At 38.3% G+C, this 25,275-nt stretch overlaps 2 protein-coding genes across 7 annotated transcripts; one reads left to right on the plus strand and one right to left on the minus strand.

The window, feature by feature from the left end:
- The first annotated feature begins 360 nt into the window (after positions 1 to 360).
- sfxn3 (sideroflexin 3) lies at positions 361 to 14,631 on the plus strand. Of its 2 annotated transcripts, none has more exons than XM_041788800.1 (11): positions 361 to 453; positions 2,991 to 3,163; positions 3,415 to 3,585; positions 5,496 to 5,594; positions 6,156 to 6,231; positions 6,342 to 6,427; positions 6,514 to 6,641; positions 7,554 to 7,603; positions 7,786 to 7,835; positions 7,952 to 7,999; positions 9,274 to 14,631. In XM_041788800.1, exons 2-11 carry the CDS (start codon positions 3,000 to 3,002, stop codon positions 9,368 to 9,370), a joined length of 969 nt encoding a protein of 322 aa, XP_041644734.1. In that variant the 5' UTR covers positions 361 to 453; positions 2,991 to 2,999; the 3' UTR covers positions 9,371 to 14,631. The 2 variants fall into 2 exon arrangements, with proteins under 2 accessions (XP_041644734.1, XP_041644732.1); XM_041788798.1 differs by having other exon boundaries at positions 361 to 447.
- A 121-nt stretch (positions 14,632 to 14,752) lies between these two features.
- Positions 14,753 to 25,198, minus strand: LOC121510655 (peroxiredoxin-like 2A). 5 transcript variants are annotated; one of them, XM_041788802.1, is made up of 7 exons: positions 25,110 to 25,188; positions 22,225 to 22,476; positions 19,333 to 19,518; positions 18,476 to 18,567; positions 18,234 to 18,374; positions 15,995 to 16,159; positions 14,753 to 15,915 (listed from the first exon to the last, which is right to left on the minus strand). In XM_041788802.1, the coding sequence occupies exons 2-7, from the start codon at positions 22,418 to 22,420 to the stop codon at positions 15,814 to 15,816; spliced, it is 882 nt and encodes a 293-aa protein (XP_041644736.1). In that variant the 5' UTR covers positions 22,421 to 22,476; positions 25,110 to 25,188; the 3' UTR covers positions 14,753 to 15,813. The 5 variants fall into 5 exon arrangements, with proteins under 5 accessions (XP_041644736.1, XP_041644735.1, XP_041644739.1 ...); XM_041788801.1 differs by lacking the exon at positions 25,110 to 25,188 and adding an exon at positions 22,891 to 24,617; XM_041788805.1 differs by lacking the exon at positions 22,225 to 22,476 and having other exon boundaries at positions 25,110 to 25,198.
- Positions 25,199 to 25,275: the final 77 nt, after the last annotated feature.

Genomic DNA, 25,275 nt, shown 5'->3' on the forward strand with positions numbered 1-25,275 from the left:
GATTCCAACTTTTACGTTCTCAAATTGCCAGTGCTTGGTCATTTGTATTTCACATGTTTAACCAAATTCAGGACATGCGAAACTATATTTTTCTAGTCCAATCAGAAAATAACATGAAACATTTGCCGCAACAGATGAAGTTAACGTTCAAGAAATCTAGTCAACTTGTAAAATCTAGAAAATGGCAGACGAAAATCACGATTTAGTAAAATAAACTGAAGTGTTTCTTAAAGTTAACCATGAATCTTAAAAAAAATGCATGTAGCTACTTTGTTAAGTATATTATACTTCTCCATTTCCTCCATCGAGCTCCCCCTCCTTCTCGTTAGTGATGAAGCTGATATTTTCGATGCAGTAAAGGGTACAAGAAGGCAGCACAGGTCCACCCGGTGGTGCTGTGATATTGAGAGGTCATACATTTTCAACAAAACTAAGAAATCAAACAAGGTACGTGTAAGTGTTGACTGATTTTTCGTATTTAAATAATTAATAACAAACCTAACTTCAGATTAAAGCTTAATCCGTCTCCATACGTGGTGTTGCGACACTACCCAAAGTGCTAGCGTGTTGGTTGAGCTAGTATGTGAACTACCTGGCTAGCTTACTAACGGACGTTAGTTTAGCACTAAGGTGGTCTGTTTTGGTGGCGCGAAAACACAGTTTGTTGTCGTGGTCAGCTTAATGTGTGTAGCTGGCATTGTTATTTTCACTTCTATGTAAGTCTTGCTCATAAGTCAATGTCTTCAGTGTTCACGCCTCAGTAATGTCAACAGCAGCTACCTTGCTAGCTCGTTAGCTTCGCTCGTTAGCTTCACTCGTTAGCCGGCGGCTTTCTGACAGCAACCAGCAGCATGTCGTGACTTCCCCGGGTCCCATCTGTTACTGTGCCTGTCACGCTATTTCTCTGATCAGCCACTTACAATGTGACAAGGGGGAATCAAGTCGAATGATACAGTAATTAGATGTTTTGACAGTGTTTAAAATGAGCTAAAGAACATCTAGAGACTTGTTTGTGTCGTCAGTCCATGAAACATTTGTGTCATTGACGCCCCAGAATCAGCTGTTATTCTGCCCTTGTTCGTCCTGGAGGTATTTACGAGCCTGCTTTTTGAGTTTACAGTTCACAGATGTTAGAGGTGGTGGTAGCTTGCTTGTGGTCTGATCAGTGCATGGATTATCTCAGTACTGCTGCCTTCATCAACACACTTGCTCTTGTGATGTTTGGTGTTTGAATTCAACCATTGAAATGTCACCTGGGCCTATTTATAGAGATTAAGAGATCAAATTTTAAATATATCATAGCTATGTCCAACAGAACAGTAGTCCACAACTTTTTAGGTCCTCAAACATAAGTTCTAACAATTTCTAAGTAGTTATGTCTCGTAGTCACTTGTCTCAGAATCTCAGAATTTATAGTTTCACCTCTTGATGTATGAAGGGACATCAAACTACGTGTAGCCTCCTCTACTTTGTTTTTCAGATTAAAAAATGCCACTATGGACTTGGTGGATTTGAAGTGTTTTAGTCCTCCAATTTCCCTGATTCTAAAGAGTAGGGGTCGACCAATATTAGTTTTTCAGCGTCGGTACTGATACTAATTATTATTAGTGGTTCATGAGAGAATAACCCATATCTGGAGCCGATACATTTATTCTGTTGTACAAAATGTACTGAATGGGGAATAGCATGATCCAAAGAATGAAGGAAAATAAATGATTTAGTCCTAGCTCTATCAGCATGAAAAATGTCACAAAGCAACTAAAAGAGCAACAAGTTTGCAAAAACTCAGTTATCAGCAAAATAAAATGCCCATAAGGATAATCTTGCCAGATATATATCTCAATAATAGGTCAAACTGATAATTGGTCAATCCCTACTAAAGAGCCATTCTAAGTTACCTTCTTTCGTCCACTTCACAGCTCACCAAGTCTCCATTAACTAACAGAACTACCGGGGTCATCAGGCAGTACCTTACTTTTAATTAACTTGAAGAACCAAAGTATGTAATATTTGCTTGAATAATGACAAAAATGAACTAAAAATAAACATGAAAATACCATATATAATCATTCTCCTTAGATCAATCAGGAGTCTTTGCTGTCCTTACACTCATGTTTTCACAATTTCCTTTGATTTTGCAAGCAATATAAATTACCAAAATATTCTGCAGATTCCTTGATACCGGCATTTGTTGTTGCCTTTGTTGGAGGTAAAGTCACCTGATACAAGCAACCCAAGTACTGACCCATATTTGAAGCCAGTTTTTTTTTTTTTTTTCATTGTAGTTCCTTTATCTTGTGCACACAGCCACAACTGAAACTTTCCTGTTGTGATCAGGATCAGTCTAGTGCATGTTTTCAGAGAACTTACACCAAATTTTAAACATGTCACCATTTCAGCAACAAGTTGTGACTTACTGCACTTTAGCAGTGAGTGGTGGATGCCTAAAGGTACTGGAAGGCAGATCCTGGTCACGTCATTGACTTGTCTGTTTGCCTTTTTCTTTGTTGTACTTGGTTGTTTGCTGTTCAGTGTTGGGGGAGGGGGCTTTATCCCAATGAAGCTTTGTACTGTAGCAGAGCTATTAATGGAGCAGAGATGGAGGCTTAACTGTTAGACCTAGGTTTTATAATCATGAAAAATTAACTAGGTGTAAGCGAACCTTGATAACCTCAGTAGTATTGCAGTCTCATCTAAAAGCAAGGGCTGAATAGGTTTCTAAAAGTGAATTATTGAACTGTATGGTTGTTTTTTGGGGTGTGAAATTCTGCTATCATTTGTGAAAGTATGAAAGATATAACAAAGACCCAGCCTGTTAAAGTTGTAGATCCTAACTGTATCAGTTTATGAGATTACCCATTGAAAAGGGACATTTATTCCAAATTTTAACTCTGTTGCAGTCGGTTAAAAAAAATGATGGAACACTTTCATGGGGATAGAGTACGGTTTTATGACTGTGTGTAAATTAATTTCTTTTCTATCAATCACAGAAAGCCAGGATGTCTGCAGAGTTGCCCCTCGACATAAACATCAAGGAGCCAAGATGGGATCAAGGCACATTCATGGGGCGCGCCCAGCACTTCTTTATGGTCACAGATCCCAGGAATGTCCTTCTGTCCTCTGAAACTCTGGAGGAGGCCCGAGTTATTGTGGAGAACTACAGGTAGAGGGTTTTTCAGATAAGAGACTAGAGGAGGAAGTCAACATATATGAGGCTATAGTGCAGCAAGGCAGAAGTACAATAAAGGAAAATATTGTAACTGCCTAACAGTATAAAAATGGTATTTTGTTTGGATATTTGGTTTCATATTGAAAAACACAAGGGAGCATTACTTTTTTTATCAATCTCTCTACTCTTCTTGTGCTTTCACTTATGTGTGAAATACCGCATCCCTCCTCTGTTTCATTTTTCAGGAATGGGGTTGTGAGGCCGGGCCTGACGGAGGATGAGCTATGGAGAGCCAAGTACATCTACGACTCCGCATTCCATCCTGACACAGGGGAGAAAATGTTTGTGATTGGCCGGATGTCCGCTCAGGTGCCAATGAACATGACCATCACAGGCTGCATGCTCACCTTCTACAGGTACACGAGAAACTTCACTGCATCATTTAATACAAATAGATATTACTTCCTTGAGCTAAATAAAGGAGATAAATAAAGAATGGAAAATATGTTATCTGTCAATATGCTGAATGGATATTTTCGTGTGATTTAACTCCTACCCTTAATACAGGATACAGAGCAGCATAAAAATAGAGTTTAATCCCTGCACAGAGTGAAAATCCTCTTAAAGAATGAAAATATCACTCTCACTACTGAATACTGATAAATCATTTGGCAGTGGAGACCACAGTTATTAATGTTCAGGTGAAACAACAAATTTACAAGTTACTGTTTTGTTCAGTACAGAGCAACTGCAAGTATAAGACTACAGCTCCTTTACTAATTCTTAACTGATCCACCTGTTATTTTAGAAATTAATTGATCAAGAATATTAGTCTTAAAAGAGATGAACATTGGTTATTGTTTTTCTAATGTTTTACGTCAGTTTTACTGGACTATCTTTTCCAACTAACAGTTCAATCTAAAAACTATCCATTTGCAAATGTAAATAAAATAAAAGTTTAGCGTCCCACTGTAGCGTCAGTGAAAATGCCACCAGGAAATGTTTAATGTTTGTGATTAAAAATGGCAATTTCCCTTTCCCTTCTACTAAATAGATCATAGTGAGATGTAAAAAAAAAAAAAAAAAAAGAATGGCGTATTGTTCTTGTGTTTCTGGCAGTCAGTTACATGGCCCTCACTCACAGCCACTGTGATTCTAGCAGCCACCACCACTAGAGGGCACTAAAGGCTTAAGGTTCAGATTTTACACATACAGTGCCACCAGAAAGTTTTCAGAACCCCTTCACTCTTTTCATTTTTCCTTCTGCAGCCTGATGTTGCAGTCAACAAAAGAATATTCCTGTTAATGTACACTTAGTATCCTATCATGACAAAGTGAAAACAGCATTTGAATTTTTTTTTTTGCAAATCTGTTGAAAGTAAAAGTCTGAAATATCACACTGACACCTTGATTGGAATCAGGGCCTGTGGTAAATAAATTGATTGGAAATGGTTGGAAAGGCAGACACCTCTCTATAAAAGGCCTTACAGCTGACAATGCATATCAGAGCCAAAACTAAGCCATGAGGGGCCCACTATGCTCTTAGACATGATTTTTTTTTTTTTTTTTAACTGTTGCATCAAGCTGCAACGTAAGAAAAACGAAAAAAGTGACAGCGGTGTGAATACTTTCTGAATGCACTGTAAGTCTGTCCTATAAAGTCAAAGAAAGAAAAAAGACATTTTATTGTAGAAAAGAAAATGATGTAAAACCCACTGATTGTTCATCAATACTGAGTTTAAAAAAATCATCAATCAGAGAACGTTTCCTTCAAAACACTTTTAAGTCCTGAAGGAACAAAGTGTAAACCTTTTACTATTATATACAGCCGTACAGCAACATTGATCACTGAGATTTGGCACTGATAAATCAATAACCGTATAAGTTGACTTTCCTTGTGAGTTGCAAGACAAGATAGTCAACATTTCACACTTTCTGCAAACAAAACACCTCTAGCCACATGTGTTACTGGGGTTTAGAAAAAACATGTGGCTTGAGGTGACAAAGGGATGTCATTAAAGTTTCACTTATGCATACCAGTTGAACTCAAACACTTTGCTGACTGATGGTAATGCACATTACATGTAATTAATGTTAAGTTATATGTTACATGTACGTTTGACATTATATTTATAATACTCTGTAATGTTTACAACTGTGAGGGCTAGAACAGCACAATTAAACATCCGATTCTGTGGTCTGTTGGAAAAATGCTGAGAAGTCTTCACATTGTAGTCATGTCAGCATTTTTCTATTGTTCTGTTAAATTTGTGAAAACTCTTCCTTAAACATGTTTTTTTTTTTTTCTGTTCCCTTGTGTTTGCAGGACTACGCCGGCAGTGGTGTTCTGGCAGTGGGTTAACCAGTCCTTCAACGCCATTGTCAACTACACCAACCGCAGTGGAGATGCCCCCATGACCGTGAAGTAGGGAGGACTTCTCTCTTCCACTCCTGCTCTAGATCATTCCTGTCCTCCTTGTAAACTAGTGTCTGTAAGGAGGCTGTGGGAGCTGCAGTCCTCTCCCCTTCCCTCACAGCGGTATCCTGATCCACTGTTAAGCATGCTCAGCTCCATGTCACCATGCACTCATGCTGACATAGGCGATATTCTCCCCCAGTCTACATGCGTTTGTAAACCTTTTCATTCCATGAAATGCATCAGATGCTGCAGAACTGCATGCAGGGTAGTTGAAGTACAAGAGGGCTGCTTCCATAAAATATTTAAATGCAAAATCACGTATTAACCCTGTCTGTTAGGATGAGTGTTAAGGCGTCTTCCTCTGCCATTCATCAGACCTGGTCTGTTCTTTACTTTGGCAAATGGCATGAATTTGTGCTTTTAGTAAGGCAGCTTACTTCACATTGGTGTAACTGATAAATTCTCAACCACAGTTTTTGTGACCTCTTAAAATGTGTGTGTGAAAATGCAGAAAAAGGAAGTGGGTAAATTTTGTGTGAAATGTCTCTCATGCACCTGTCTTTGCAGTCAGCTTGGTGCAGCCTACATCAGTGCTACAACAGGAGCTGTGGTCACTGCCCTGGGACTCAAGTCTCTAGCTTCGGTAAAGCCTGCTCTATTAGTGCAAATCAGTTAAGTTGATTAAAGTAACTCAAATAAAGAATCTCTGTTCTGCTCTGACAATTTTGTTTGAATTGCTCCTTATCTTCGCAGCGTCTCCCTCCAATCATGAGCCGGTTTGTTCCCTTTGCTGCTGTCGCTGCTGCTAACTGTATCAATATTCCCTTCATGAGACAGAGGTGAGATCTCACAGTGAAAAAGCCATGGACTTCTTCTTAAGTACACTGTGATTACTGAAATAGCTTCATATACATTTCTCTTCCAGGGAGCTGAAGTACGGCATCCCTGTGACAGATGAGAATGGAGACAGGTTAGGAGAATCCCCCAATGCTGCCAAACAGGCCATCGCACAGGTGGTGGTGTCAAGGATCGGCATGGCAGTGCCAGCAATGGGTAATTTATAAATACTTGTTAAGTCCAGTTCAAACCGAAAATTGACAACGAGACAAGATGACACTTGCAAGTGCTTGCAACAGGTCACTCTACAACGTTTTGAAATCCTGTCAGTTCACAATGCTGTAACTGGATGAGACCTTGTATCGTTCCACAGCAATGACTCTCTGTATTTCAGTTTCTACCTCTGCTTTTCATGCCTGTCCTGTAGTTGTATAAACCTGATAGTGTACGATATGAATCAGGACAGTGATAATGAGTTGCCAGAGCCACTTTTTGACAACTTTTCTTGTCCTATTGTCAATATTATTTGTCACGTTCTATTGATTTTGTGCAATGTTCGCCCATTCTTGACTCTTGTAATACTTTGTAATCCATTTTGATCCTTTTTAATTTACTTTAACCACCCTGTCTGTCTATATCTGCCAATTGTAAGCAATTTTTGCCCCTTTTCCTCTGCTAGATTTGTGAATGATCTACTTTTCGTATGGCTTTGACTTAACAACTTTAAAGTGATAACTCAGTGCTGCATTATGACATTTTTCCACTGCCCTGAAGTGATCAAAAAACAGCTTTTGTAGTTTCAACTGATACCTGTGGATGCAAAAACAATAATTTATTCTAAATTAAAAAATAAATACAATATCAACTTTAACTTTAACTCTATTCTAAATAAGTGGCAGCGCAAGGTTAACTTGTTGAATCAGCAGTGTTAACCATTAAATCTGTCCATTGTGTCAAGTACATCCGTCTAATGAGCTACCAGCTTTATATGAGAAACTATTCATCAGTCTCACAGTCTGCATGTTACAGTTAATGTCATAAGACACAAAAGAATTTCCCTCAGTTTAAAGATGCACACAAAGTATTCATGAAGACTGACCACGCCTGGCTTGTTTTTCTTTGTTGCAGCGATCCCTCCTGTTATAATGAATTCTCTGGAGAAAAGAGCTTTCATGAAGGTGAGCTGACTGCATGCATGACTGTCACACTCGAGTTGTTTTAGTCAGTGGATTTTCTGGGTCTGCTGGTGCTCTGTGAAGCTGAAAACAGTACTGTTGCATTCCACGTGTGACATACATTGAATGTTTAAATTGTGCAGAATATTTGTCAAATCTCTGATTTTTCTTCTGTGGTTTTGCAGCGGTTCCCTGTTCTGAATGCTCCGGTCCAAGTTGGGCTCGTCGGCCTTTGGTAAGTTAATGATTCTTACAATGATCTCTCAGTATCTATTAATAGACCTGTAAGCACTTACTATTAAAAAAGGAGGAGAGATGATGTCTAAGACCTTACTTGTCTTTTGTTTTTAGCTTGGTGTTTGCCACTCCTTTATGCTGCGCCCTCTTCCCACAGAAAAGGTAACAACAGACATATCATCCCCTTTTCTATTTAGTTAGATATTTTATTTAAAAAGTATTAAAGTATTTTAGCACAGAAAAGCACATCTTAGGTCATAGTTTTATAATTATGATCCTGTGAATAATGATGTTAAACTTAGCTTCTATAGAACTTCTCTGAAAGGCTTTACATAGCGCTAACAATAATATAGAAAAGAGAAGCAGGAAAAACAAAGTGCAGTAAAAAATGTACGAGTTACAAGATGAGATAGAATCAAGAATTTATGTAGGCCTTTTTCGAAAATTTCAACCGTAGAACAGAAAGAGCATGTCTGAATTTGACAAATTTCACATTGGGCCCGATTATGAGCTTCAGGATCGACAAAAGCTGTCGTAGTGTGACATAATTAACGATGCGTCCTAGACCCATGACCATGGCTTGATAAGACGAGCATGGTAAATTTTTTCTTACTTTATCGTCTAGTTTGACATCATGACCTGATGTCAACGACATATATCCTACCAACAGGAGAGCATTTGTTCTTTCGTCATCATTTATCAGAGTCCCTATTTTTTCTCCCTCTTGCGGACTAATGTGTATAATTTATTCTATTCATGTTATCACATGCATAACTTAAGTTCTATCTGAAGAGCTAGTCCATATTGTCCTCCCCTTGATACATCCATAATCCAATCCATAATATATATTTTTTGTTGTTTTCTTCTTTAAGAGCAAGAAATCACATAGAGTGCATAGAGCCTATGAACTTCCACACAATTGCGGAGACGGTGGTGATGGGACATCTGCATATGATGAGTAGTCAGGATCACTCTTGTCGTCTTGCCAAAATGGCACGACAAGATTTTTGTAGCATAGTCTGACATGGTGCACTCATGAAGAGCAACCAAAAGGTCATGCAGTCTGAGCCGACCTTCATCGTTGGAAGATTTCTAGACTGACTTGGGTTAAAAGGTGTTTTTTCTCACAGTTAATGAGAATAGATTTGCCAAAATAACAATATTTTGATGCAGATTTGTCAAAGTCAAAATACCAGCATTGTTTGGTCTGTCTTCAAGAGTAGAAAAAAACAACCTTTGGTTTGTAAATTTGTAATCTAACCATTTGGTAAATCAGATTTGTGACTCAAAAGTAAATGTTTGATCAATCATTGATTTCAAGCTGTGCTACATTTATAGGGACAAATATTCATCAGAATACCATTGGCAGGAGCTGATCTGTCAATAGCACAGAGAACAGTCCTGGAATAAATGATGTTCAACATCTTTTCTTGCAGCTCTATGAGCGTGAGCGGGCTGGAAGCAGATCTGCAGGAGAGGATACGACAGGTCAGCCCAGAGACCACCACGGTCTACTTCAACAAGGGCCTGTAGGACCAGCAAACACCCATGCACACACAAGACAGACACTCATACATATACACACGTCTTTTGTCTTGTTGGAGAGCAAAACAAGAATTATTTATGCATTTATTTGTTGTTACATGTACTGCTGCATTTTTTTATTTGACTGCCCAGAGCTGCTTCAAGTGTGAACAGGGAGGGTGATAATTAATGATTCTCTGACTTGTTATCAAAACACTTTGAGAGGGAAAATCACTGACAGCTCTCACTGTACATACAAGCACTCCATACACGTACAACAAACTCCTGATTTTCTTTCTTTTTTATTGTGTTGTGGTATTTTTCTGTCTTCCTTTGGTCAAAACTGCCTACAGAGGGCCGTTTATGTTACTGACTCATGTTCACTTCCTCTCCGTGTTTCATTCAGGTTCATGCAAGTTTTAAGCCCTCTGATGACTCATTGGTTACTTCAGTTTAAAATGAAGGCTAGTGTTTGTAAGTCCTGTGTGTGTTTCTGCTTCTGAATGTAACTTTTTTTGCCTTGCACCTTCTCTCATTTTGTTTTACTCTCTATTACTCGTCTAGTTGTAGTTTCATTTTTCTGTTAGGACAGTAATAATAAGCTGTTACAACTTAGCACTGATCAATTTACACCTTGTAATTCCAGCTTATAGTCATACAGGAAAAAACAGCATATTAATATCGCTTTATAGACCCTGATGAATACTATGGTCTTGTGTTGTACTTCATATTAACTGTTGCAGCTTCTTACACTTATCAACTCTCCTTTAAGTGTACTTATGCCCCACCATCTGTAAAAACCAAGTAATGAGGTGCTAGGTACTAAAAATATGCAGAATGATTCTGTTAAAGCTCATCAAGCACAGCCATAGAGTAAACCAGTCAATACTAACGAATACTTTATGATGCCATAGTAGTGGCAGCCTGTTTGTAAAGGCCTTTCATCACTTGAAATCACTTTATGAAGTAGTGCAGTCGCTATTTTTAGTGGCATATTAGTGGAACACTGATTGTTGTAGGTGTTAGTGTTTGTTTAGTGGTTGTCAGGTGGATGGGATGAGTATAGTGTGGTGTCTCTAGATGTTTTTGGTAAGAAGAAAGGCTCTTTGATTCCCAGTTTTGTAGTAGTGACATGCGCAAGTCAGATGACGTCTGCTGGTGTCATGTGAAACTTTTGTACACATTGGATTGGATCATTTACAGGAGCTGGTTGGAGTGGGTCATACTGTTTAATCTCAGCTCCTCAAAGGTGGAGATGCAGGGTTTCTATGTGCAACACCTACCTAGCCTTTTGCGGATCTCTCTGTTTGCAGTGTAGTCACTGATTTCACATCGCACCAAATGAAAGTAGCAAATGTTGCTTGATGCAGTGATACTTCTTTGTAGGTCTGGGCAGTGGGCTACTGTGTTTTTCTTGTTGCTTCATTACATTGGGCAGCTTGTCTGAGTTTTGGGCTCAGTACCATCTCCAATCTCTCCTCCTACCCCTCATTTTCCAAGTGCCACCTTGCCTCTTGGAACAGTTACAAAGGGTGGTGGTAATGTTCTCCTACAAATAAGACAGCCCTTCAAGATCCTGCTATGTCACTGGTCGTCCTTGGGGGAGATTATGTAACGGATCCAACAACTTTAAGGGAGATTTAGCGCAACACTCAGCTTCTGGAGAATCTCCCTTTAAAGCTCTCCTGCAGCCCCTTGCATTCACCCTCCCCTTCTATTCCAACAATAATCGGGACACCCTACCCCTAGAGGTGAACACACAAGTAGGGCTAAGTGTCAGGGACAAGGGTTGTACGGGGATTGAGCCTTGTTTCTCTGATCAAACTCATCCACACTGCAGACATGCGGTAGCTCTCAAAGCACACAGCTGTCCATTGTGGTTAGATGGCGTTGATGGTATATGTGAGGAAATATTGGCTTTCTGTCATTATATAAGAATAAGTATATTTTTAATGAATATATTTATAAATATATATAAGATATATGTGAGATGTAAAATATTTGGAGCACAAATGCATGAGGAATTTTAGGGATAAGGTGTGCCTCTGTTAATAAATCCACCTGATGGCCCGGCGTATGCATCAAACTATTATGTCCAAATAGTGAAACACCGCTTGCTTCGGGGCTAATGAGCTCTTAGTTTGGAGGAGCGTTTTAATGTTTTTGGACATGACTTGAAACAGTGCACACCGTCTCAAATTAGTAAGTATTAGTCAGTGTTTGTGTAAAGTTGTGTGTGTGTTGGTAAAAATGGTAGTAAGATTGTACACTTCATTTTCATCAAGCACCGGTAATCATTTCAGTTTCTATTTTTACAGTTTTGTTCTGTCATTCATTGAAAGTAAACTGATTGAGTGTGTTAAGGGACTGTAGCAACTGCACAATTGTTTTATATGAATCAACTTCTATACAGACAGAAATGTATTGTGATTATATGCAATCCTACAAAATGAAGGTTTGATTCCAAAGTGCTCTCTACATTATTTTTATAAATGTTACAGCTGATGTCTAATGGTTAATTTCCACATAATGGTCTGGTTCAGTTCGGTTTGGTTTGGTAGGCAGTTGTTTGTGTATCCACTGTCAAAAGTAAGGAAAGGTGCCAAAATAACCAATCTGTACCATTCTGCTTTTTTGGCACCCCTCTGTTAACCTCACAGGGAATGTTTCACATCTGTCAAGGCAGCCACTTTTGGTCTATGTTTGGGACGGGCAGAACTTCCAAGAAGATGACTGAATAAATGCTCTGTCACATTCATAACAGGCTAATCAGAGCGACAAGACATGATATAGTGAGCAGCCCTGGAGCTTGTTAAGCAGCCTATCATTGTTCACTATCAGTTGAGCCAGTTGGTGAATCAAACTCAGGCTGAAGCCAGTCAGGAGAGGAGCAAAAACATCTTTTCTGACAAGAAAAAACTTCAATGTGTTTTTTTTTTTAACTCTTTTTACAATTTCTAGTCCTGATAAAACTAGTGCCATAGCTACATCTAAACTTATCACTCTACCCCTGGCGGCCATTGTATATCGGCTTGCAGTACAACTAAACCCCACCAGTAGCTACCACCTCGTTTTCCCCTAGTGACACTATTTTGTCCGTTGGTTCTCAGACCAGGCAGAAATGTTTCAAATTGAAGTTGGATCTGCCAAATGCAGACGTGGAATCTGGCCAGTCCACTTGCTTTGCAAGGCTACCCTTTTCTTTGGGTACCAGGCATCCTTATTTGACCCAAAAAGATAGAGGTGGACTCACCACAGTCCATTGAGTGTTTGAAATAATGTTCACTTCCTGTACGCTATTGGTAAAAATGGACACATCGGTCCACATTTAAACATCCCCTGGAGTTTGAGAGTCATTCCAAGAAGAAAGATCACAAAATTCTGGGTGTCCTTCATAGTCCCCCTTTAATTGCTGAGTCTTCTTTGTTGGATTTATTAGCAAGCTACTCTGTGTTGTGGTGTTATGTGATTCTATTACAAGGCAGGCATGGCGCAATTTGACTTACTTTCCATCAGTTCTGCTCAGTAAATATATAATTTGCTGTGGAAACACAAGGAGAATTTACTAGGGGCGTACAATATTGGATTTTTGCAGATATACAATCTTTGGATATTTACAAGTTAATTTCAGCCTGTATTGATATGTAATGTAGTTAAACTACACTAGTTAGACCTAAAACTATAGTTCCTAAAACACAATTCTAAGTGTAAGGAATCACGATACATAAAGAAAAAGACTTAAGCTGATGAAGGTCTGTCAGTCAAGCCTAAAGCTCCACCAGCTCATTTGTTCACATGGCCAGTATTTACAGCTGATATAGGAAGATTTTTTAGCCAAAATATTGTCATAAATGTTCATATCTAACACAATGGATATTTCACTTTTTAAGTTAATACTTGCTGATACCAACACCATTTCAATAATGTTATGCATCCCTAGAATTTGCTGTACCAAACAGGACTGAACCAAACCAGACTGCTTGATTTAAGCACACCTCAAGCCACTCTGCTTACGCTCTAATAAGACTCCCTTTGAGAGAAGTTAAGTCTTACTTTAAATATGGATGTCTCATCTTGAAATCAAACTCTTCATAGAGCTGCTCTTTTACTTTTTGTCATTCATATTTCCATATCAACATGTAACTGTCTAACAGTCAAACTTGTAAGTTTCCTTTTTTTCCTCTTTATCTGTACTGATTGTCGTCATTGTTGTGTTGTGGGTGTTTTTTCCTGCTGAGGCTCAAACTGCACTATGTAACCTTTGCTGTGCTGCTGTAGGGCGTAGATTTGTGTTGCTTTTTAAAAGAAGCTTTTAATATGTTTATTGAAGATTGTATTTGTCATGCTGATAACGCTGGGTGGATTCTTTTTTCTGCTTGTTCTTCATTTTGTCTGGCAGCTTTCAGTTTGATTTATCTAGCTTTTTTCCCCTTGGTATTTCTCTGCTCCTGAAATTATTGAGCTGAAGTGTCAAGAACAAAACTGGAGTCCACATTTTAAAACCTGTACAATAGCTTGTGACTGTACTCCACCACCGTTACATGTCGCACCCATAGATCTAGCCAAAGATGTGACGGGTATGATTTGCACAGGACAAAGGAGAGGAAGTTTCTAGCTTTTTGTTTCAGCTTTATTAAAAGGACCTTTTGCCAGACCTTTTTTCATGCAAAACCATTTTCAAAATGGTTGTTTACCTTTAAAGTTCGACACTCAACAGCACACCAAAAGTTTAAAAAAAGATCACCTTTTAAGTTTTATTTCATGTATTTTCTTAAGTTTGAAATAAATCCCAAGCTTAACTCTACTTCACACAACTACTATGAATTTAGTCAATTTAAAGGTGAAATCTTTGCATACTGAAGGCACAAATGTAAAGACAATCTGTGTTTGTTACACTCCATGAATGTTTCCATTATTTCCTGTTTTGACGAAGTGAAAACATTCAGTCAGTATTGGTGCACAGTGTGTCCTCCCTTTATTTTGTATTGTGTTGAAATATATTTCCTTGATGTGAAATGTATTTTACTCAGAGCAATAGAATAAAATATGTAACAGTAACATCCTGACTTGTCTAATCTATTTCATATCATTTATCAGTGTGTATAATACTCTAAGCAGCAGAGGTGGAAAAAGTACACGACCATTTTACTCAAGTGAAAGTACAGTTATTGTGATGTTTGTTTGTTTTTTCATAAAAAGCATCATTATTAATTTCAGCCTGTTTACCTGCTAAAAATCTCCCGAGAGCTCAAAATGCTCAACGTTCAAAGTTTGATGATTTGTGATAATGAATGAGCCTGAGAACTTTTTGCACTACAGCTGCCATTGGTGTCGAAGTGTTTCTCAAACATGAAGATGATTTTGAAGAAGAAAAACAGTAGCGCAATGACAAAAGTGATGAGGTGAGCTTTATTACTTTATCTTCGGCCACTGTTTTTCACACGTGCAGGTACAAACAGTCTATTTATCTCAGACACGCAAATGTGTCAAAGCCCACCCGGCATCAGGTGCCACAAACACTACCAACATGGTGACTGTGTCTGAGTCCTGTAAGTGTTTGAGCATCAAACCTCCTCCTCTCACTGTGGAGTTTAGAGTCAGGTTGTCATTATCACACACACAGAACACGCACGTGTTAGCCATGTTGAAAGTCGATTGAGGTGCATGACGAGAGGAAAGGCAGACAGAAATAACACACAGTCTTAATAAATATATATTACCGTCTAAATCAAAGGAATAATTCACCTATTGAGTAACCAAGCCTGTAGATTGGCTCAAGTGGTTCTGTAAAGCAGTGGTTCTCAGCTGGTCTAGGAACAGGACCCACCACCACCTCCTCAATGTTAAATCATGACCCAAATTTTTAAAAAATTTCAATTGCAACCAAATATTTTTAAATTAATTTTAAAAAAGGGTCAGTTTGGAGTTGATTCAAAAGTGAGGGAACAAAGCAACAAGACATATCTTTCAAAATAAAAGCGTATCATAGGCTTTTTGCAACATGTTTTTGTTCTAGGCATAAACCCACTGAAAATGACTTTGCGACCCGCTTTAGTGTCCCGACCCTCCAGTTGAGAATCAAGGCTCTCAAGGACATTTCAAGTGATCTTAAATTATTAATGTACCTGACTGAAAAGCTGCTTTTTAGTCCCTTACTAGCTGTATGAACACTGTTAGACACATGAGCTTTAAGTTTTCTGCAGAGGTAAAGAGAAAAAACCTTGAAAATGGCCTGTTCTTCATTTCACAGCTTGACTTTTGTAGCAAATCTTTAAATTAACATGTAAACGACAGTATTATGATAAAAGGCATTAATGTCTAAATTATTTCAGTGATGATGGACTTTTACTGCAGCTTAATGTGTCGTTAAAAATTCTATTATTTCTGACTATAGTTATGCTCTAAATACAGTGTACGTGCTCTTTTTCTAATGCCACTTCTTTTAGGACAAACTAAATTTGTTTTGCTGGCACAATTTTCTTTACAGCCTCCAAAACAGCCGCGTTCTCCACCTTATCACCAAACTCCTTCTCACGATGTTCAAGGAGAATCCCCTGCAAACGCAAAACAATGTAAGAGAAACAGAAGAGTTTAAATAAAGCTTATGGAAAGTAAAAATATTTGAAACTCTACCTGGTCCCCTGCCCCAATGACAAACACTCCTCCCAAGATGAAGCCCTCGCCATTCATGTTGCCCTGGTATCCGGACCTGTAGGCCCTCATGAAATTCTGCCACACACCGAGGCGGATGAAGCCCAGCCCTCCCATCTTCCTCTGCAGCGGGCCGTAGAAGCGTTTCTACAATCACAGTTCAGATTTAGTGAGTGCAACATGCAGGAAAGGATTACAACCATTTCCCTTTAATCTGTCTCCGTCACAGTTTACTGAAGCTCTGTCACTTCCTCTACACCCACTCTCTTAGCTGATTGGATTGGAAAATCTTTATGGTCTCTGAGGGGGGGATCTGGTTTTCTACTTTAAATCCACACAGGCTGGACAAATAAATGACAGGCACACATATTTTACAGTGTCTTTGGACAGTGACACAATTGTTTTATCAATTTGCCTCTATTATTCACCACAATGGGTTTGAAAAAAAAAAACAGTCAATATGTAATTGAGGTGTTGATTTTTGGCTTTAATTTAAGGAGTTTTTCATGAATATGGCTTTTACTATTTAGGGATTACTGCCATTTTGTTCAGAGTACTTCCATTATCAGGGGCTCTGGTGTATTTGGACAGTAACAGTGCCTATAAAAAGATTTCACCTCCCTTGGATGTTTTACCATTTTATTAGTTTTATAAATTAAACATGGTCAATATAACTTGGCTTTTTATGTTCAGGTAAGAGCAGATTACTACAAAGTAATGTCAATTAAACTAAATAATGTAGATAACATAATTGGTTGGATAAATATTTGTGTGGTGTAAAGTGACTGACCTAATTCAACAGAGGTCCAGCCAATTGGTGCTAATAGTGTCACAATTAGTGAAATGGCAGTATTCCTGGCTACCATTACACCATTAAGACAAAAAAACACTCCAGGCAAATTAGAGAAAATGATATTGAAAAGTATAGTTCAGAGTTCGGGGATATTACTGGATATTAAACATTTTCCACTGCACTGATCATCTCTCAGAGTTCAGTTAAATCTGTCAAGAAATTGAAGGAATCCCTGTCCTCACAAACTAAGTGACCATGCAAGAAAGTGACTAGTGAGAGAGGACACCAAGACACCTATGACTACTCTGGAAGAGTTACAAGCTTCAGCAGCAATGATGGGAGAGACTCTGCATACAACTGTTGCCTGGGTTTTCAAAAGTAAAAGGTTTATGGGAGAGTGGCAAAGAGAAAGTCACTGCTGAAGAAAAAACTTTAAATCTGGACTAGAGTTCACCAAAAGGCATGTGGGAGACTCCATGGTCGAGTGGAAGAAAGTTCTTTGGTCTGATGAGATCAAACTGGTGCTTTTTGGCCATCAGACACTATGTTTGGTGGGCCATGATTGCATTTTAAAATCAATAAAAGGGCAAAACATCCCTGAGTTGAATACTTTTATCAGCACAGCAACTGGCAAGCAATTTTAGTTGTGCCAGGTCTGGTCTGTTTCCTCATAACTTCGAGACAAATCAGATAAAAGGTCTGGAGGTGATTTCAGGTGTTGAACTAGCATTTTAAAGCTGTTTGAGTGGAGCTATCAATATGAAGTCCAAAGGCATATAAATGCAAGTAGTGGCTGAACAAAGTAAAAATCGGAGAAATAGCAAAAACTTTAGAAAAGGTCAAATCAATTTCCCATAAAGGAAAGAATGAGCTGGCAGGCTCATCAAAATCATAAGGCCTAGAAGACCACAGAAGACTACTAAAACAGAAAAATCACAGAATCCTTCACAACCTCTAGACAACTCAAGAATAATAAAAATATTAAAATTATAAAACTGTTGTAACATAATTGATTTCTGTTTGCAGAGATACTTGTATAGCCTAAAAGAGTGGAAGAAAAACGCAGAGATTAGCTTGAATGTATTCTATTCTAGGGAAACGTTTTAACTCTTATAATATCAGATAATGGATGAAACAAAAAAAAAAGATTGGGATGGAACATTTTTGACCCCAAGAAAACACAAGCATTAAAGGTAGTAAGTTCATTTGTCTGCCTGTAGATTTAATTTCATTCAGCTTATGTTTATTTTCAAAATTAAATTTGGGTTTGAAATTCAAACAAAGTTCTGCAGATTTATTGACGATGAAAATTAAGCCTAAGTCTTGGCGTACTTTATCCTATTTTTAGACCGTTTGGCTTTTTTGTACTTATTTAGTCCTTAAATGAAAAAACAGGAGGAAGATTTGACTTTCTCTAAGAGCGCTCACCTCTTCATCTATGTAAATGTCCCCAGCGAAGTGCGGTCTGAAGTCCTGGATCTCTGTGCCGATGTTCTCCTTCACCACAGCGACCAGAGGGACCCCGAGCTCTTCAAGCTGGGGCTTCAGAGAGGACAGCTCAGAGGCCTCCTGTCTCACACAGAGAAATTTTTAGGATTAGGTACAATACAACCCACATAAACTTTTAATAGTTTATCACCTGTTTCATTTGTAGCAATACTCCACATTACCTCTCTGCACAAAAATCATCCAGGCCGCCGTACGGCCATGACCACGGCCCCATTCTTGTCCCACAGGCTCTTTGCTTTGATGACCTTGCCATCTGCAGACAAAACAAGAAGACAGTATTCCTTAAAACAACCCCCCCAACCTACATAAATCTATGATAAAAGTAATCACTAAGTTTAATCAGTTTTACCATTACAAGTCAGTGGAGGATAAAAGATTAAGCCTTCACTGGAGGAAACTTTCTCAGCTTGTATATATAAGTTGAATATGTCTAAAAATAACACACTAACTTAGCCTTCAGCTGTAGACAAAGACCTTTACAGTGATCTAATCTGTCATACCAGCAGATCTAAGAAAGCAGCTTTGCTTTAAATGCCACACAGCACCTCATTCACTGCATGAACAATGCAGACAAACATGGAGGTGTTAAACAGAGCTGAAAACGGCAAATGGTCTGCGTAATATTACAATCCTGTCAAAGGGTTTAGCATCAGCTGAAGGAAAAACAAACAGGCTTTAAGGTTGTAAATATTTTTTTTCTAATACCATATTTTAAAAGATCTGTTTTTAAAGTATCAAAGCTCTAAAAACTACATCTATTTCATATGACAGGGGCTAAGGAAAGGAAAAGTCCATCAAAATGGCAATGATCTAGATGTTGCCAACATATTTCTGCAACATAAACAATGCTTTCTTTCCTTTTCTCCCTCAAATTTCTGGTTTTGTTGTTGTGATATCAAAACAGGTATTGATGCTTTTACTAGTATTGATTTTTACTAGAATCCTACTCAAGTTTAAAAATCTGTTATAATGACAACCATAGCAGGCCAGTGACGAGCCAAACAGAAAGTCTACATACCCTCCACTGTGGAGTGCAGGTCAGCATCCTCAAGGTACTCCAGCGTTGCGTTGGCAGCTTTCGACAGACACAAATCTGTGTTGGCCAGAAAGATCCCAGCTAATGCAGCTCCGACAGCACCCAGACCCAACGACCACATTCCCATCCCAAAGAACTCCCACTCCAGCCCGGACCCCGGGGACAACACTGCAACACAGAGAGGCAACAGCATGAGGAGAGGAAAGTTTGTACCACGATCAGAATGAAATATAAGCGTAGTGTTTGCCGTTTCTTTTCATCATAGCTTGGGTGCTAAATGTTTAGACCATCTGATATAACTGGGAGCAGATAAGCATGTAAGAACATCAAGGGTAGGATTATCACAACACCTGAATTTTACACTTTGGTTCAAGCACTAGAAATGTATGACTGTCTTGATAACATGGGAACAAAATAAAAGTCCTAGGCGGCCATTATTTTTAGTTACCCAAAAGTTGCAGGCTAAATCCTGCAGTCTACCTAGATTGCACAAATACCTTGGTATTTCTGACAGTGTGCAGGAGTTTCGGATTAAAAGGATGACTGAAGATCTTTTTAACTGCAATCACCTGGTGGTTAAAAAACATGCAAAAAAGCACACCCTAAAGCCCTTAATATGTCATTCAAGTTCTAATATATTGTGTATTAACATACCCTATATCGACAAAAGTATTTGGTCACACCTTATAATTAATGAATTCTGGATGTTCCCATCAGGCCTTTTGCCACAGGTGTATTTGTGAAATTTCATCCCTGCTGAATATTCCACAGTCAGCTGTTAGTGATGTTATTAAAAGTGGAAGCGTTTAGTTAAAATGTAAAGTTTGAAGAAAAGTCTGAGTCCAAAACAAGTGTCATTGCTCTCATAATGATAAAATCAGCATCATGGTGACTTTTACACACTTGATGCCATAGCTGAAGAGTTCAGAACATCCACTGGCACTAATGTAAGCACAAAACTGTGCAGTAGGTGCTTCATGAAGTGGATTTATAAATACTTGAAATACGTTTGTGTATATAGTGTATCTCTGCTGTATACTTAATTAAAAATGCACAGCAAAGTTGATGCTTTTTTGCTGTAATGGTTTTAATTTTTCTTATTTATATAATTTTGTATCAAGTGGATATGCTTTGAAAACTGCATCTATTTCATTGGACAGGTGTGTAGTAGAGAAATTAATCCATCAGAAATTACATGCAAACTCTTTTGCGCCAGCTAAATTGCACAAATACATTGGCGACATTTCTTATTTGTGCAATTTAGACAGTCTACTTAGAATTTTTTACAGCTCAAAAGCAAGAAAGTTATCAATTTTGGGTCCCTTTGACTTCCATTTTTGTTGCCATGTCATTTGATCTTTCTTGTATCATCTAAAAGGCGTATTGTGACAATCCTATAAAAACAAGCTCAATCACAGAGCACTGAAAACTACTATTCGGTTTTGAGGATATTGCACCAGTATAAAGCAGTGGTATGAAATAGATTCACGCTTGTTTAATTGTTACTAGTAAGTCAATCTCAAGGCAAACATATAGAGACAGACAACCAGGTACGCTCACATTCACAACCAATATAGAGTCACCAATTAACCTAAAGAGCATGTTTTTTGGGGTGGGAGGAAGCCGGAGTACCTGGGGAGAAACCACACATATACAGGGAGAACATGCAAACTCCACACAGAAAGGCCCTGGCCAGGAAGAGAAACAAGGACCTTCTTGCTGTAAGACAAGCCGCTGTGCAGCCAAGAGCTTTTCCTTTTCCTACCTTCTGATCTACATCAGTCAAAAGAACTCTGGAATTTATAATCTCAGATCTCAGGATCTTTTCTTAATGTCCGTCCCCAGGGTCAGAACTGAACTGGGAAAAAGGCCTTTCAATTTGCTGTTCCCTTTGCCTGGAATGATTTACAGAAAGAGCTAAAACTAAGTGAGCTGGTCTCATACAGATCTGTCTGAAGGTGTTTTGAATGATCTTTTTATCGTAGTCGATTTTAAAAAAAATACTTGCTGTTTCTCTTTCAAGTGTACCGGTGTTTGACATTTTATTTGCATGACTATTCATTGTTTGTCTGTAACTTTGACTGTGCTGCTGCCTACCTTGGCCAGAACACTCTTGAAAGATAGATTTTTAATCTCAAAGAGTTTTTCTGCTGGTTAAATAAACATAAAAATAAAAATGAATGTTATCTCCCCACAAGAGACCTTAAAACCTCCCTGATTCAAGGAGATCAACTTGACCTAGCTGGCATTTTTTATTTAGGTTGGAGCGCCGTGCCCTGTGAGACCATCAGTGCTTTCCACCAGCAAAGTCTCCTCCCCTTACTCCAATCTGAATCTCATTCAAGAGATTAAATAGCTTGCATACTTACTAAAGAGATTAGAAACTGCTCATCATATTTCTTGGTTCAGCTTGTGTGTTACTTTTTGAGCCATTCTGAGACAACAACTGTCTTTGTTTTGTTCCTTTTTTGCATTCGCTTGTGCTACTTTGTTAATGTATTTAGGGAACCTAGAAAGCTAAAGTCAATGCTGCAAGTGTATGGTTATTATTAATAACTGAAACTGGCAAAAGAAAAAGGACACCCTGCATGAGCCTAAGAAAACGCTTCCTACCTATTTCTTTGCTGACAATCACCCCACGTTAAGGTCAAGATATTGACCTTAATGTGCTCCCAAAACCAAAAGATTATCACAATAGAGACATACATAGAAGCAGGGTTTCTTTGCTTGACAAACTTCAACTGGAGTGCTTGAAAGATTAAATCATTGTTTAATCAGGTCACGATTAAAGCTCTGTATCTACAACAACAAACTCTAAAGTTTGGGTTACAACAGAAAACAACTAAGTGTATCAGCAGTCAAACATGTCCTTGCCTGAAGTGGGCTTGTTTGGGTCAGGACTGGCTTTGGCTTTACTTTGGTGAAACGCTGCAGTCTGGGTTCTTAGAAACAGGGAGCTGGCTGAGGTGGAGGGCCGGCTCCCCGTGGCAGAGCTCCCCACATAGAGGGCAGAGCAGGGCAGGCATAGCCTCCATCTGAGAGCTGTCGAACATCTGGACAGAGCCAGCATCAGGAGAACCGTGGAAAAAGTCTGATTCTCTGACTAAAAGCTCCCTTAAGACTGCACTGAAAGACAGAATGAAGAAAGATCTCTTCTATGAAAGGTAAACTGCTTGGACCATGCTACAGACCGAATTAAAGACAACACCATCAATGTCTTTTAAAAAGCCTGCATTAAAAAAATGATTTATATCAAATGTTAAGCCACTCAAATTTAGTGTGAAAGGTCTGTATGTATAAGCAGACTTCCTATTTTTGCACCCTGAGCTCTGCTGTTTGTGGTTAACACTTTAACAAAGAAATGTAACAGAAAACACAAAACATATAATTCAGCATAAAAGATTCACACAGACAAAGTCATGCACAGAAGAAAAATGGGTTTGATACAATAAAGACATTAACCTGCATTTAAAACTGATCTAATAATTCTGCCCTGCATATATAACACAACTGAGAAATAAGAGAATGTTGCATACTAACTTGTGCCTCCTGTTTTGAAAATTCTTTCTTCTTCGGGGGTTTTAGCTCATCCAGTTTCCAAAAGCAAATCAACCAAATGCATTTGTGTCATGAGACTTTATAACTGGGAGGAAAAAGGGCTGAAAAAGTGATAACAGCAGCAGCCAATAGAGACAGATGCCCACGCCTGACACATACGGAAGAGTCTGGTTTCCTTAATTGTGTCTGCAGAGTGAGCACTGAAAGCTAAAGTTAGAAGTTGTCCCACCTCATGTAAGGTATGAACTAGATATTATTGGAATGTTTAAGTAACTAAAATAAGAGTAGCCGTGTGCTTTTGATATTTTTACATTGCCTTCATTTGAAAGCTGTCATAGTCATTTATAATATTGATACTAGTCATGAAAATTAATTGCCTACCTCAACCTCCCCACAACTTTTCTACTTTCTACTTTAAGTCTTGAAAAAATGTCTATTTGATTCCTCTTTATGTTCTTAGCCCCATTACAGGGATTGTGTACCATATTTTTACATACAAAACAAAAATAACATGATCAAGTTCAAAAAGATAGCCTACTTTTTCAACAGTACACAACATAATTTATTAACCCCGATACACTGCCTGAAACTAAACATGAACTGCATTTTCAAGAATTTCCTTTATATTAAGGGTAGACTGAATATTGGCATGGCCAATTATCAATGTCAATATTTGGCAATTGAGTTTACTGATAATTGCTCAAACTAATTTATTAAAAGGTGTTCTATTCCACTGCAGGTAAAGCAGCACAACAAGGTGTGCAAGGTGTGTCTTCTTCTCTGGCTTTGTTTCCACTCTAAACAGCCTCACCTAATGTCCCGCCATCAACTGGCTTGACTGGCTTGATGTCAAACAACTACCAGCCAATCAACACTGACGCCTGGGTGGCACTGACACAGGGTGGTACTTCCTGTTAACAGCACTATCGCTAAACTACTTATTAGGGAAAATCACCATCCAGAGGGACCACTGTGGATATCTATATCTACCTTGACTGGAATTTGAACTCCAAAAGTCAGCGATGAAAACCAATGGCCTATCCAGCCGCTTGAACCAGTTTCACTTTTACTTTAGTAATTAATTATTATCTTTGTTGTTTTATCCTCCTACTATCTGCATTAATGCATTAGTCTCAGTTTATTAATTACAATATTTAGTGCATTCATTATATTAAGTGCATGACCACTTGCTATGTCCACCACTGCTCCTGGATGTTTCATTTCATTAAACAAAGACTCACAGACAAGTCAGTAGATAACTCAAAAGTCAACTGCACCTTGTGTTATCTAACATTTTATATTTTACGTTCCCATATTTTCTTTTCAATCCATTTCAAGTGCCTTTTTTCACGAATAAGATTATGCCTTACTCTTAAATCTACCCAGATTCTCTTTTTGTCCAAGTCAAAATATCCAAAAAGGAAGTTAATTAATCTAAGTTTAACAAAGTGCATCAATATAACATGAATAAGAAACTGTTTAAATGCAAAATAGATTAATTAAAAAAATCGAACAAAAATTAGATTAATTTAAATTAACTGTAGAGATTAACTGCATTTGAAGACGTATTCGTTTTAAAAACCCTAGTTAATAATAAGTGCAAACACATTTTATTTCCTGTTTGTTTTGGTGCTGTACTCTGCACAGCAGATTTCAATTATTAATTTAACAGAAAACACAGAAATTTTGAATACACTTGTTTGTTTGAGTTTTTATAAAATTATCCGAAAAAAAAAAAAAAAAAAAAAAAAAAAAATAGCGCAACAAGCGAACGCCCTCTCGGTCAGCACAGACAGCAGATTTAACAGTAGATGACCTTGCTAAGAATACTGTTAAGGCGTTTACAATTAAAACACATAATGTCTCTATGACATAACCGCAGCACTGTAACTTACTAAGACAATTAAGTTACATCATTCTTAATGGGGTATTATATATACCCATAATGTGACGATTACATAACGAATACCTACTTGCAGTGTCCCACAAAGTTAGAATGGCTCGTCACTAATCGCACGGACACAGATAGGACAGTGCTGCTGCAAATGATTGATAACAGCCGTTAGCTCTTCGGCTAACAGTTTAGCTTTCAGTTTAATGAGGGGCCTACTGACACGATTATCGAAAGCAGATGCACCTAGTTCGAAGCTGAAGATGTGATATTTAATTACTTGTGATATACGTAAAATACAGACACTCACCAGAATCAATGGGTCGACCTGCAAAGCCTGTCTCGGCTAGCGTTTAGTAAACAGATCTCTACGCAGGCGTAATAATCAACCGAGAGCGCAGGCAGACTAATCGAGCAAGATAACAAGCTAAGACGGTTAAAACTTAGACAACAATATCGAAGGAGGTTAGAGGATG

Source organism: Cheilinus undulatus, linkage group 6, assembly GCF_018320785.1.
Source record: "Cheilinus undulatus linkage group 6, ASM1832078v1, whole genome shotgun sequence".
In the NCBI taxonomy this organism is placed as follows: Eukaryota; Metazoa; Chordata; class Actinopteri; order Labriformes; family Labridae; genus Cheilinus; species Cheilinus undulatus.